Source organism: Neopsephotus bourkii, unplaced genomic scaffold (genome assembly GCF_033783945.1).
Source record: "Neopsephotus bourkii isolate Nb327-2 ecotype Australia unplaced genomic scaffold, CSIRO-AGI_Nbou_v1 NB_941, whole genome shotgun sequence".
NCBI lineage: Eukaryota > Metazoa > Chordata > Aves > Psittaciformes > Psittacidae > Neopsephotus > Neopsephotus bourkii.
In genome coordinates, this window is record NW_026901435.1 from 619,617 (window position 1) to 633,729 (window position 14,113).

At 36.2% G+C, this 14,113-nt stretch overlaps 1 protein-coding gene across 1 annotated transcript in view; it reads left to right on the forward strand.

Moving 5' to 3' along the window:
• Window positions 1-14,113, forward strand: part of ME1 (malic enzyme 1) — a 168,903-nt gene that overhangs the window by 58,852 nt on the left and 95,938 nt on the right. Inside the window, exons 4-5 of the mRNA XM_061358346.1 lie at window positions 11,236-11,311; window positions 12,460-12,621. Of these exons, the coding sequence (XP_061214330.1) occupies window positions 11,236-11,311; window positions 12,460-12,621 (238 nt within the window). The remainder of the gene's footprint in view (window positions 1-11,235; window positions 11,312-12,459; window positions 12,622-14,113) is intronic.

Consider the following 14,113-nt stretch of genomic DNA (forward strand, 5'->3'; position numbering starts at 1 on the left):
ATTATCTTAAGCTCCTTTCCAACCCTAACTATTCTATGATGCTATGAATAGGAATGAATTGTTTTATTTCTTGCATGGCATTTTCATCCTTTTTAGCAAGGTTTTTTATCTTTATACACCGGTTTCTTATGTGTGCTGTTAAATAAGATGTTTCAGCAGTGTGAATTATAATTAACTTAAGAAAAACAAACAAACATAAAAGACCAGGTCATAATAACTTTACCAAATCATAGCGTAGCATTAACATAGTGTAATTTACAGTTGGGTGGAGAAAGGTTAGGTGGACATTCGTTACCCTGTCCGGTGCCCTCTGAATTAAGTGGTGGCATTGAAAGTCAGTTCTGCTTTGTCTAAGCACCTTATTCTGCTAATGAATATTAAATAATTAAACTACATGCAGGAAAAATGGTATTTTTTTCAACAACAGCTGAGTGTAAGTGTACAATAGGCTGCTGGGAGCATAGATCAAATAGATAAAACAGTAAGAAAGCAGATAAATGAAGTGATTCTTGTAAGAAAAGCCAGAAGCAGATATTGATAGGGAAGGCATATATCAGTTGGCAGAAATAAGGGATGGACTCCAGGGAACCATTTCCTGAGAAATATTTATATAAAAAAAGGAAAGCAACCTTTTGTTTGAGCTTAATGAGAACCTACACCTTTGCCACAAAGACGGTCAAAAGCCAGTTCCCATTTTTGCCTCTTTATTCTGCAGTAAGCTACATTGGGTCTGGATTTCTGTTCAGTCTTAAGGAAAAAGGGAATTTAGGAGACCTCAAAAATTTGTTTAAGTGTATACTAGAATAAGGAAATTAACTGCTGGTTTGGGCTTTTTGATGGAGTATTCCATCTAAGGGAAGAGCTTGCTGCTGCTGAGATGAAGCTTTAATGCAGCTTACAAAGACAGAGCAGTGTCTTCAGGGAAGTTTACCATATTATGGCAGCTTTCTTGTAGCAGAGGTTATTTTTTGTTTCAACTTTTCTTCTGGAGTTCCACAGATTCATCATAAGCTCATACTAATGCACGGGTTTGCTGCACTTTATGTTGAGTGGCAGGTTGTTCATGCTTCCTTTTTTAGGCAATGGTATGTTGATGCTGACTTTCTGAAATGAAAAACTTTGCATGGGGTCATGACTGGATTTATAAAAAGGAGGAAAACAGAAGACCATTTGCCTCTAATGGATGAGGTTAATTTTTATAACAGTGGGCCAGATACATTCCAGATGTTTAATGCTTAAAATGTTTCCTTGGGGTTCCATCTAGGATAACTTTTTTCTCAAATTTTACAGTAAAGGCTTTTAATAATTGTTGATTGAGTCAGAAAATCACTAGTTTATTTTTAAATATATTTATTTCCATATAATTCATACACATTATAAGATAATATACATTTCCTGGGCTTTGCTGGTAGAATTTTAGTGCTCATTTTTTTCTGTGGGTGAATTTCAGAGCACTGGTATGTCAGAACTTTGTTAATATCAGAGAACGCAAGTCTTAAAAATAGTCATGTATGCCTCTTGCTTTCTCTGTTTGAAGTAGAGCTGGACCTGCAGCTTTTTTCCCATGTTAAAAACTGTTGTTGGGCATAGTCCTAAAAATCTGTCTGTCTCATGCATTCATGCATGTTGTAAATTTAACACTAAATAAGAGAAGTAGTGGTGCTGCTGATCAGATCATTTGCATTTTTCTGGTTTTAAGCTTATGTTTTTGAAACAGAAAATATAGACATAAAATTACAGAAATGATTGTGCTTTTGCTATAGATGCAGTGGTTGTAACAAATTGGTTAAAACTGAGAGGCCAAAAGAAAACAAAAATTGGGTGTGGGATGGAAGTACAGCTGAACCCTTCTTATGCCAAGGGCTTACTACCACAGCACGTTTTTGGAATAGAAACTAAATTGATCTACAGTTTGACCAGTTCTTGCAACATCCAGTTGAATTTTATAAAACATTTTAGTTTAAAATCTGTATTTAAAAATTACTCAGATTTTAACTAAGACTCTGTCCTAGGAGATTTCTGTTATTATATGGTTTTTAAAGATGAGTGCTTCAGTAAGTCAAATACTTCAGTTTGGTTTTGTCTGAATTAGTTTGGTTTTTAGAAAGGATCTCTGAATATGTGTAGCCTAATTAAAACATTATTGCTAAAGCTATTACATTTTTTTGTAAGAAATTTGTCAAATTATGTCATCAAGCTATTCAATGATCCCAACCACTAACATAAGAACAAATAGGAAATGAACAAAATATGAATAAAAATCACAATGACTAGCTTCTTATGGTGAGAATTATACAATATTCCAAATATTTAAAATTTAAGTTTAATACAAAATTAGTCACATTATTACTAGACAATGATTTATCTATTTTGCATGTGAATTTGTAAGTAATTTTTTCATTTGGTAAAAAAAAAAAGCTGCTGATCTTAGGTGTCAGTTCTGTGATAGGATTACTTGTTAGTAGAGAAACTATTTTTACATTGAAGCTGTAACTCAGACCTAAAATTCCCCATTTGCTGTTAAAGATTCTTCTGTTTCCAGGTGGCCATGGAAGCCCAGCTCATTTGTTGTGAAGGTAGAACAACAGAATAAATTATCATGCACAAGTGGAATAGTTTTTGTAGTTGGTGAACATTTAACAGATACCACTTAAAAAATGACATTTGAAGATGCCAACACTTAAAACCATGTTGTTTAGGATCAGAAGTAAACTATGCCTGTTCTCTCCACTGTGCGATTATATTGGAAGGAAAATGGTTATAGTCAAAGCAACAGTGTTTAGTTGAAAATTAATTTTATCACCTTTTAATAACAAAGGTTTTGCTTTCAAATGCTTATCCTTTGTGCAAATAGACATCTAAAAGCTTCATGCTGTATATCTCACTCAAATTTCCTGTTATTTATCACAGTAAACAAAAAACTTGTGTTCTCTTGTGGCCAGGATATGGGTAATGTAGAAGCAGGTGGGCAACCTTGATCAAAGGGGAAGGAAGGTGTGTGTGTATGTGTGTGTGTATGCATATGCTCTTGCATCCTTCAAAATGGGTGATTTCAGACCCAAGTGGTTTTTTGAACAACAGCGCAGGTGCCCTTTATGCCTCCAGCTGTGTCTATTGGGCATTACCTTTCCGACAGGTCTCTGCGCTGTGCTTGCCTGTATAATGATGAGTTGAGACACACATAAGCCATCCGTATTAATCTCTGCAACAAGTAACTTTCAGGAATATTAAAACCAGTGTGGATGTATGAATATCCAGTCATATGGATTATTTTGCATTAGCAAGACTTCATGCTTCTCCCTCAGATGATGCTCTGAGAGATGCTGATTGACTGTGAGATCCCAAGGAAGACGTTGTATGATCTTGCTGTCAATAAACTGTAGCCCAACTTTTTATTTGTTTGTTTGTTACTGCATCAAATACTAAAAGTTTAAGGAGAAAATTATTTGAATGTAATTTCTGTGCATGGTACGAGAATAGTCTGTGAAATAACTTTTCAAGCTTTTCAACTCAAATTGCAGTATTTTTAATCTCTTCTACTATTTTAGTAATTGTGGGGCAAACCACTCATGCTATACGTGTAGTCAATTCTAAAAAAAAAAAGTTTCTAAGGAAAAAAAGTCCATTTTGTAAGGGTTTAAAAATGGCTCAAATAACTTCTTTCCTGTCTTTTTGTTACTTCTGTTGCTCAAAGAGAAGTTACATCAAGCTTGTGATGTAGAAGCTCGTTTGATTTTGTCCTAAGATTGAACAGTTTATCTTAAAATATGCTGCTGGTAAATTGAGATCTGTCCTTTTTCAGTGTTATGCCTACTTTATGTGCTAAAAGATGGGAGGCATTTTTAATTGCTATCTGCTGAATTTATTTCCACTGAAAACAGAAATAGCTTTCTGTGTATATTTGAAGTGGAATAACATCCAAAAAGCATTTGATTTTAGGAGCAGCCAAGCCCACTAGAACAGCTATTTTCTTTTTACTGCTAGCATTCTGTACTAAAAAATTGGGAAAATTCACAGTCTGTACCAGATTTTTACCTCAGGGGAAGCCAAGGCAAAATAACTGCTCTAGCTGACCAGGTTCTGGAAGGTGGCTTGGACCACATGATCTCCAGTGGTCCCCTGATGATGCTGTGATTTCTGTGCCCATGGGATGCGTGTCTCAGAGATGTTGCCAAATGCTGTATACAGACAGCTCACACGTGGCTGAAACAGCACTCCTATGTGCGTGAATGCTCACTGGCAATCTTGTATGACCCAGCTTAACCTAGACACTTTTTCATCAGCTGTCCTGCCTTCTGACTTGTCACCCACCTCTGAGCACTGCAGCTCCTCATATTAGAAACTGCTCTGTCCCTGTGATATAAACTGAGTGGTTTCCTTTCCAGCAGATAAGGTCAGCTCTACAAATGGAAAATAGTGTTTCTTTTCAGCAGTGACTTCTTCATTACAGTGGAAGTTGAGTAGAATATGCCATAAGAAGTGGTTTTAATAAGTCTTCACTTTTGTCCTTGTTCATGGTTATTGAGAGCAAATTATATGATTTAAAGGTCAATGAAAACTGGCTTTAAAGGACGCTATTGTCTAAATACTGGAAATATTCCATGATTTGATGAGACAGAGCAGCACAAGTTGTTGAAGTAAATGGAAGGACAGTGATTTCCCTTGTTTGAGTACTTAACAGTTTAAACAACATTTAAAAGGTTTTTTAAAAAAGCATCATTAGCATTGCAACATTCCTAGTGGATAACATGGTTTATGTTGTTTGTAGATGTTTTTTCAATGCAGTTAATATTACTATAAAATAATACAAACATGATAGCTATTGATGCAGAGCAGCGAGTTATTTTTTGTCATAAATGAATGGGTCTGGCTCTGGTAAATGATTCTGTCATTCACAGTCTTCAAATAGTTCTATTTGTGTCTGTTAGAGTGTAAGTAATTAAGTTATTTATTGAGCAACTGTCAGAAGAATTTAAGTAGCTTCTGGAGCAAAACAGCTCTGGGTTTTAAAACACAGTATTTCTTAAAGTCTGCCTTTTCCTTTTCAAACAAACACATCCCATGGAATTGCCATTATGTGGTTAAGCAACAGTATGTAAAAGCTGATTGTCTAGATGAATGGTACTTTAGGAATACAGTTAAATCAACAAATTCATGCTTTAAGAGGTGAATAAAAAGATACTATTTGATCTAATCTGTTGCTGTATGACGAGGATACATCATTACAATCTGAATATTTAGGTTGCAAAATGCTGTGCTGTTTGCTTTTGTAAGTAAAGGACTGAGGCCCTAGTTAAACCCCAGTATTTTCTATGTATACAATAATGAGTATTTTATATAATATATACAAAGTCCATGCAGTGTTGGTTTTATTATGAAATATTCTTAATTTTCATCTGAAATGGGTTTGAGTGCACATTCTAAAACGAAATAGAGACTTTGTCATTATTAGCAAAGTTATAATTGCTTTCTTGTACCATGTAAAATTGGTTTTAAGGTTTTGCTGTGTAAGGCTTATAATATTTTACTCAGATTATTTTAACAATATAATGAGGTTTTGTGTTGAATGAGAGCAAGTTGTGAAATTACTTCATTGGGTAGGTCTTTTATTGTACAAAGGTCTGACTTCTTTGCCCAGTTCTGGAGCCTGATTGGCATTTTGAGAAAGTGAAAGAAGAATATTTCAAGCAAAAAAGGTGCCTTTTTCAAAAGTCTTTACACACCAAAAGCATTATCGTAGAGTTTACATGCTTTGCTAGCAATAAACAGGCTCTCGAAGGGCTGGGAGAGTCCATACATGTTGGAGTAAAGTAATAGGACAGCACCCAAGTGCAGGACTTTGTATATTTCTTTTTGTTTTACCTTCGGTCTGTACTGCTGTGGTCAACTTGTCCCTTTTTTACTTGCACCCACTCTGTTGTGTTACAATTTATACACTATATGCGTGCTGTGGAGCTTGTTTAAAATGAAGAAGGGCAAATGGGGTAATGTCTGTATGATCTGGCTCATGTCTGGAGAGTTGGATTAGGAGGGTTATGGCTTGCTGTGTTGCAAGTTATTGAACAGCAGCCCCTGGTTCCCTACTATCCTAATCCCGCCTAGGGTGGAAGAGCAAATGAGCTGAGACCTGAAGTCGCAGCTCTGGGCAAATCTGGCTGTATCTAAAAATGCACCCAGTCCAAATAGTGACATTTTGCCAACTTAAGATTGCTGGAAGAAAACACAAGCTATGGGCAAATGGAGTCTATCTGGAAGTTCCTGCTATCCCATGGAGCTATTTGACCCAGTTTTTCTGACCATAGTGCTACCTGGGTGAGGTTCTTTGAAGCACACAATATCTATCATCAAAGAGTCAAGGCAAAAGTATGTGGGTCAGTTGAAGTTCTTGGGCAGGCCAGAGTATAATGCAGACACTGTGTTTACTTTCGTTCTTGGATGTGCAGCATCTGGAGCATTGTGGCTTGCTGATAATCTTAAACTACCACCCCAGTAGTCTTTTTTTTTTTTATCATCTTTATTGTTTAATTTTAAATAATATCTTAACATCTACACTAAAAGATCCCCTAATATCTAAATCTTTGTGTCACTACAGTTATGTGCCTTTTACTCCTCCAAACCCTATTCTTTCTTTTCTGAAACCTTATTCCCCTTAGGTCATATTTTCAAATGCCAGGCTTACAGCTACTCTCTTTCAGGTTGATTTCATCACTTTTCTGCTCTATTATATAATCTTGACAAAAATAGGAGGCAATTTCATCAGGGACTAAGGAAGTAGTTTACCTCTCTCTTGCAAAGTGCAGGAGTTTAGGTCAGTCTAGGCTCAGAAATAAGCTGGGGCTGGTCTCTGAGTTTTTATATTGCTGTTTTAATTCAGTTTGCTGATTTAGACCGCCTGGGAAAGTGAAGTCACCTCTACTATAATTGTATGTGCAGTTCAGAATTCAAATAACGGTTCTGAACATGTAGGGTTGTGAGAAAAGTTTGAACTTTTTTCGTTAAATATGTTTGGCATTTTCTGAGACGTGATAGATTGCCTCCTGTTATTATAAGAAGAGGAAAGAAAGGATTATTCTGTTACTGTGACACATTTTTCTAAACTGTTCTTTAATAGATAATAGACAAATACATTGCTGGTGGACCATTACTTCCTTGAAGTATAATAAACAAATACTTCATTTAATTCCGTTTGCTTTGTTCTCATAGATCAGAGTTCTAACAAAACAGAGCCAAACTGTGTGATGTAGAATGACCTCTGCATAATTGGTAAAATGCGCTACACTGTAGTGAGCTCAGTGACCCAGAATAGAACCATAGAATAATTTGGGTTGGAAGCAACCCTAAGGATCATTTAGATCTGCCCCTTGTTGAGGGAATCCTAGTGTCTTAGCATGGGTTCTCCCGTCACTCTTCAGGGCTCTGGTTTTACTGGTGGTGTGACAAGAAGAAAGGAGTCACAGTTACTTCTCTGCATAATTATTTCTCTGCTGTAATTTTGGGTATTGTCTGGCTATCTGAAATGGGCATAGGTAGAAGTGTTCCCTTTGGCTAGACTGGTATAAATCAATGCTGAACTGAAGTCTAACTGGGGTCAAAGTGACTGAAGATGAGTCTTTCTGCATATGCACTCAAACAAGTTCCATGTAGATTTGCATTGTGCCAGGTTCAAAATGAACATGTTTGTTTGAAGAGTAATCTGTTCCTGCAAGTTTCAAGTCAGTTTTAAGCCACAGTTTTGCTGATTGGCCTTTTAAGCCTCAACAGGTCTCAGTTTGTTGCCTCAAAGGAAAAGATAGTATATATGAGATGTCAGTTCAAATAGAAAAGATCATAGTGTATTGCAGAGTCAATGCTAGCTTTTACAGTGAGGCTGTTCTGAAAGGGCATACAGGAGAACTTGAGCCTCCTTCCCCATGAGAAGCTTTTCTTATTAGATATGTGAAAACATTGTATTGAAAAACAAGCAGCATATTTTTCCTCATTTTTTTAATTTTTCCTTTGTAACAAACATCTTTAAACATGCTCTTTTTTTCCTGTGTCTTGCTTCTTTCTCCATGTGTTATTTGTCCATTTACTGTAGCAGCCCCATCCTGAAGTCAGACAGATGCACATCATGTGGGCTGTCTCTTGCTCTGCACCCAGCAGAGCAGGGTGTGCGTCACTGACATGATAGCAGTTATCGTCATCATCATCCTCCTCAAATCCATAATTCTGGTTATTTTGTTTTTTTGGGGTTGTTTTTTTTTTGTTTGTTTGTTTGTTTTTTTTTTTTTTGGACTGAAATATATGTATGGTTTAAGGCAATTTAAACTCTGTAGTTTGCGCCTTTCTTGATTCTTCTTACGGCTGTGCTCTGACAGCCAAAATACAAATATGTCCACTAGGTAGCCAGATAGTGGGCTACCTTGTCAGCTTGTGTCATCTAGTCCCAGTTGTAACAACCTTACGCAGTTGGTGCTTTTCCTGAACATAGCATGACCTCATGGAAATGAAAAATACGTAGTGCTACCTTTTGGTGGTTGCCTGCAGGTAGAATTGCTAACAAGTTTAGTCCCAGTAATTCAAGCTGAATATTGCTGTGGCAGACACCATTGCAAGCTGAGGTTCCTCTTGCAACCTGGTGTAGGTTCCTGCAGAGGACACCTTAAAGGAGAAAAGGGCTTTAGCTAAAGAAATGAAGGATGAGATAAATGTATCTAGATAAAAGAATAAAAGATTCTTATGTCTTATTCTGTGCCCTTAAATCTAAGGATATCTTCTCTGTCAGGCAAGTGTATCTAGAAATGTTTTACTAATCTACAGAAAGAATGGAGAGAAGAAGGAGGGGAATGAAATGCTTTAAACATGACTCTGTTTACACTTCAGCCCTTATTTCCCATTGTTGTTTGAATGTGATCCTGCTTGGACAGATTTCTGAAGTACACTCTCAATACTTATTCAAATGTCTTTACAAATGTTCTAACAAAATTCCTTCTGGAGCAGCCACCCTGCCTTTATTTTCCTCTGCCGGGGAATTTATTCCATGGAGACCTCTCCCCCTAGCTTTCAAGGAGAAGGTCATTTAACCACACTGGGCTGGGCTCTGGCTCTTTAGAAAACCAACACAAAATTTTGCTTCATTTAACACGAATCTATTAGGTCGGTGTAAATTGGAGTGTGGTAACAAGGAGAGGGGTGATGCTTAATAGAGCTTTCCTTCTGCACTCTTCATTTCCTTTTGCACGCTCATCTCCCACGATTGACTCTCTGAGGCTAGCAATTTTGATAAGCTGTCTTTTATGATTGAACAGTTTACACAGTGCTTTATAAAATGACTCACTGTACAATACTTTGAAAGCAGCATCTGCATTTACTTTGCTGCTTTACTGTATTTCACCTTTAGAGCCATCTTTTTTCAGATAACTGGCTCACAAATAGAAATGCTCCTATGCTGTGAATGCCACAACTTCTGAAAAGTGTATAAATATTAACTCTCCACTAGGGTGGAGGAATTAATCTGCTAACAGGCATTACTTAATAAGAAACCACCGATAGATGTAATCATCCAGCATGGTGTGTTTGTTCTGAGGGGAATTAATTGGGAATGCCAGGATCAGAGAAATAATTCCTAGTTTTAGTGGCAAATGTGTAAAATGAAGTTTAGACAGTTAAAAATCAATAACCAGCAATGGCTGGTTGTTGGGTTTTTTTCCCTTATGTAGTGCATATGTATTTTCCTTTCAGAACATGCCAGCTTTTCTGTAATTAGCTACTTGAGGTCATAGTTTCTGTTTCTGAATCGTTAGCTTTAAAATTTAGAAATACTTTGGCTAATTGCAATGTGCTTTACACTGCCTCTGTCAATGAGCAATTTCAGTTGTATATTTTTGACATCCAAGACAAGAACACATTTAAATATGAAATTAAAGGTACAATTCAATATAAAAATATAAATCACGTGGTAATATAAAAATACAATCTAATATGTATGAAAGATATAAACATTTAATATTTGGATTAATTTTGGTGTCTTGACTAGCATATTTTTTAACACAGCAGGAATTTTTTTGCTTACCTTGGAATGCTTGCAGTCATATCTGAGAGGAATTTCCCTGAGTTACCAGTTTTATTTAGACCCACATGGGCACCCAGCCACTTCTATGAATATAGAGATATTGTAGTACACTTACATTATTTTTCAATACTCTTTTCTAGTTTTTATTTTAGAATTTTTATAATCGGCGTATGAAGTACTTAAGAATAATTCCAGAAGAAAACTCCTTGTAGTTACTAACCATACTTACTAAATTTAATTATAAGAAGGCATCTTTGGCTTGTACTTCTTCATGGATGTTTTCTTCATGGTTTTTTAGAGATTGAATTTAGTTGGATATTTTTTTTTCCACTGTCTCACATGAGAAAAGTAGATAAGAAATGGAATTAAGTCTGAGTGCACCTGGACGTTTATCTGAATATCAAGTAAAATAAATAAAGCTTAAAATGCTGAACAGTATGATAAGATACATCAATTTTGCTTCTATAATAAATAATATGTAAGAAGAATTACAGTTTTCTGTCGTTTTGTTTTGTACTTTTCTGTATTGTTGTAACTAAAAACCAATTTACAAATATTCTTCAAAGTAAAAATTTGGTGTGCTCAGCACTGTGGGATGTGTGACATGCTTTCAAACCAAAGAGAGTTTCATATAGAGAAGATAATTTCCCACTTTTGTAAGTGTCAAAGGGGCAGTCTAATTAAATAGGCAGAATGTTTTCTAAACATGCAACTGAATGCATTTTAATTATTTTATGTAATGATGATATGTGCTTTATTTCAGGATTTGTTCATAGATTAAAACTTTGGCCTATTGTCTGTAAATGTTAGGACTGCTGGGGCAGTAGTGATCACTGTCATATGTTGAATGTGTTTTTTCATCTGGGACAATTAATAGACACATTTGAACAGATCAAGTGCTCAGTGATCTTTAAAATCGAATTTAGTAATTTTCAGAAATGACTCAGAGGTTCTCACTGCTCACTGAAGCTTTACTGACTTACATGTTCCCTGACTTCTGTGAAATGGGGACATTTAATTTACTCATTCACAAAATTGAGCACTTATTGAACTGAATCTGTGTATTTTGGAAACACATTTTCATAGAGGTAATTTATTATTTGATAGATTTATACTGAAGTGTTTAATTGCCTGTTTATATAAGAAGGTTTTTTTTTGTTTTGTTTTGGTTTTTTAATTTTCAGAGGTCTTTTTATTACTATCCATGACCGGGGACACATCGCTCCAATGCTTGAATCCTGGCCAGAAAATATCATCAAGGTAAATTCAGTTTTAGTTGCATGGAAATGCTGATACTGTTTTGTATCCAACTTGACTTGGTTAAGATATTTTTATAAGCTTTTTATCAATTAGATTTCAGTGATTTCTTAGCTCATTTTTTGAAGTAGAAACAATGCTGTTACAGCCAATCTTTGCAGCTTTTTAAGAGCCTTACTTGTTCAGCTATAGGCATCCTTTTTATTGATTAATTGGTCAATCACATTAAATATTATGTCTAAAAAAAACCCCAACAAACCTGAATGCTTTTTCTGAATTTCAGGGTGTCACAGAGTGGTTGAGGTAGGAAGGCACCTCTAGAGATCATCCAGTCCATCCTTCTGCTCAAGCAGAGTCAGGCAGGGCAGGTTTCTCAGGGCTGTGTCTGGCCTGTCGGTTTTGAGTATTTCCAAGGGTAGAGACTCCACAAGGTCTTCTGGCAACCCAGTCCAGTGTTTGGGTTAATAATTCTCCACATGTAATACCTGGTGAGCTCTATCTCAGAAACTTACTAAATTTCCAACTAAAATGGCTTGTCACAGAATATGGCAATTAAACTGTTGTGTTGCCAGCTGTTTTGTGGGGTTTACTGAGTTACAGTATTTCTGTCAATGAAAACACATACTTTCTCATATGTTTAAGTACGATGGTCTGTTATTTACTTAAGGGAAGAAATACATCTTTGAAGGGTAATAACCAGGTGGCTGTAGACATCCCTGTCAAAGGACAGCAGGAGTATCTGGTTCTGATTCTGCTGAAAACAGCCATGACAAAATCCAGGAGTCGGGGCTCTTGTGTTTTTGTGGATAACTTCCTTTCCCTTCTTTTTCTGTTTTCATACTGCTGACAGAAAAATGTAAGAGTGAACAATGCCAGTTTTCGTGTAATATAATACTAAATATCTCTCTTGTGTATTTTAAAAAGTTTTATATGAAAGTCCCATTTATAGTGAAGCAAGAGTCTAAACTAGTGGAACAAAACAACAGTGAAATACAATAAACCAGTTCTGGGCTTCTTTTGTAATACTGATTTGGTTTTACCTGTTAGAATTTATACATGAAAACGAAAAAAATATGGTAAGAAGATAATGGCATACATAGTACATGCAAGGAAATAACTGATTTTTACATTGCTTTTACTTTTACCTCCAGGCTATTGTGGTGACAGATGGAGAACGTATTCTTGGTCTTGGAGACCTTGGCTGTTACGGAATGGGCATTCCAGTTGGTAAACTGGCACTTTATACGGCATGCGGAGGAGTAAAACCTTACGAGTGTCTACCAGTGATGTTGGATGTGGGAACAGATAATAAGGTAAATCCTTTTCTGAGGTCTAGTGAGTATCAGCTGTTTGAAGGGAACTATATGAAAATTTAATTGTGAAAAATTGTTTTTCTTCACTATACTGGCTTTGATTATGTGCAAGCTAAGTAGTCCTTTTACCTATGGAAAAAGTCTCATTCTAATACACAGTGTACATACACTCATCCTAATGCACAGTGTAGTCTGTTTTACAAAACTCAAGTAGTTCAGGACACTGCTGCCTGTAAAAATGTGCTGCGTACACTGTACATGTTAAAAAGTGGTATAAGAAATTAGATCCCAAGAGGGGAATGAGAGAGTTAAAAGTACATACAATTTAAGGCAGCATTCCCTCTCAACTTCTCTGCAGTGATTTCAGATGTGTGGTCTGATTTTTGTCCCTTGTTTTAGCGAACAGCTTGAAGCTACAGCCTGATCTGTGCTGGGAATGCATATCTGCGTACTTCAGCTGTACATATACTTTAGCTATAGAAAGCACTGTAATGCTATTAATTTCCCCCAGATGAGGTCCTAGTGCTTCAAGTAAGTGGGCCTTACTCTCTGAATGATGTCAAATGAAATATCACCAGCAATATCATTATGCTTTAGCAGAAGTAAGCAAATACTATACTATAAGTGATGCAAGTTGTAAACTTTATGCACGATAAATGCATGAGATGTATACATACTGTAGCTAAATAAAACATTTCTGTACCAATAAACTTAGCTGGGACTTCTAGATTGTTGGGTTGAGTGTGTGCATCTTCAGCTTTATTTATACACACAGCTCTACCCTGCCCCACTGCGATAATTTTAGACAATGCACCATGAAAGCATTACTGAACTGAGAAGTAGCCTGCTACCTTCTCTCTGTCCTTGAAGAGCCCTCTTCTGAAGGTGAACAGACTTACTTGAGAGATGTATCTGACCAGTGTAGCGCATCACATACAAGTGTATCAAATCACATACAAGTCTCATTAGCTATAAAATGTTTTTATTCTTGGTTTGGTTTGGGCAGTTGGGCCTGTTATCTAATCTGTTATTGAATCTTTCTAGTCAGCTAATTGCTTCAGCTACTGCTGATACTGTAGCAGGCTTTTTGCTTTTATGCTTGAGTTTCATTGTAATTTCTATTCTTTCATAGCGCATTGTTTTCTTTAAAGATGTTGAACATATACATACATACACACACAAATAGCAAAACAAGCTTACCCATACCAATAGCTCCATTTTTATGTCACTGCTCTTGTGAATGAGCAATGAGTTCAATGCATGTGAAAGAATGGCAAACCTAAAGTATTACAAGGTGTATAAAACTTAGGTGAGCTGGGGCTTGTTAATATTCTGAAATATAACATTCTTTTGTTGTTTCACTTTGGAATATGGCTTCTTATTTTGGGATCATATTATGAGGTGTTACAGTCATACAGTGTAATTAGAGGTTAAGCCAGTTTCAGTCCCCAGCCAGCACAGTGTTTAGCAGTATAGGACAGGACTGCTTCCT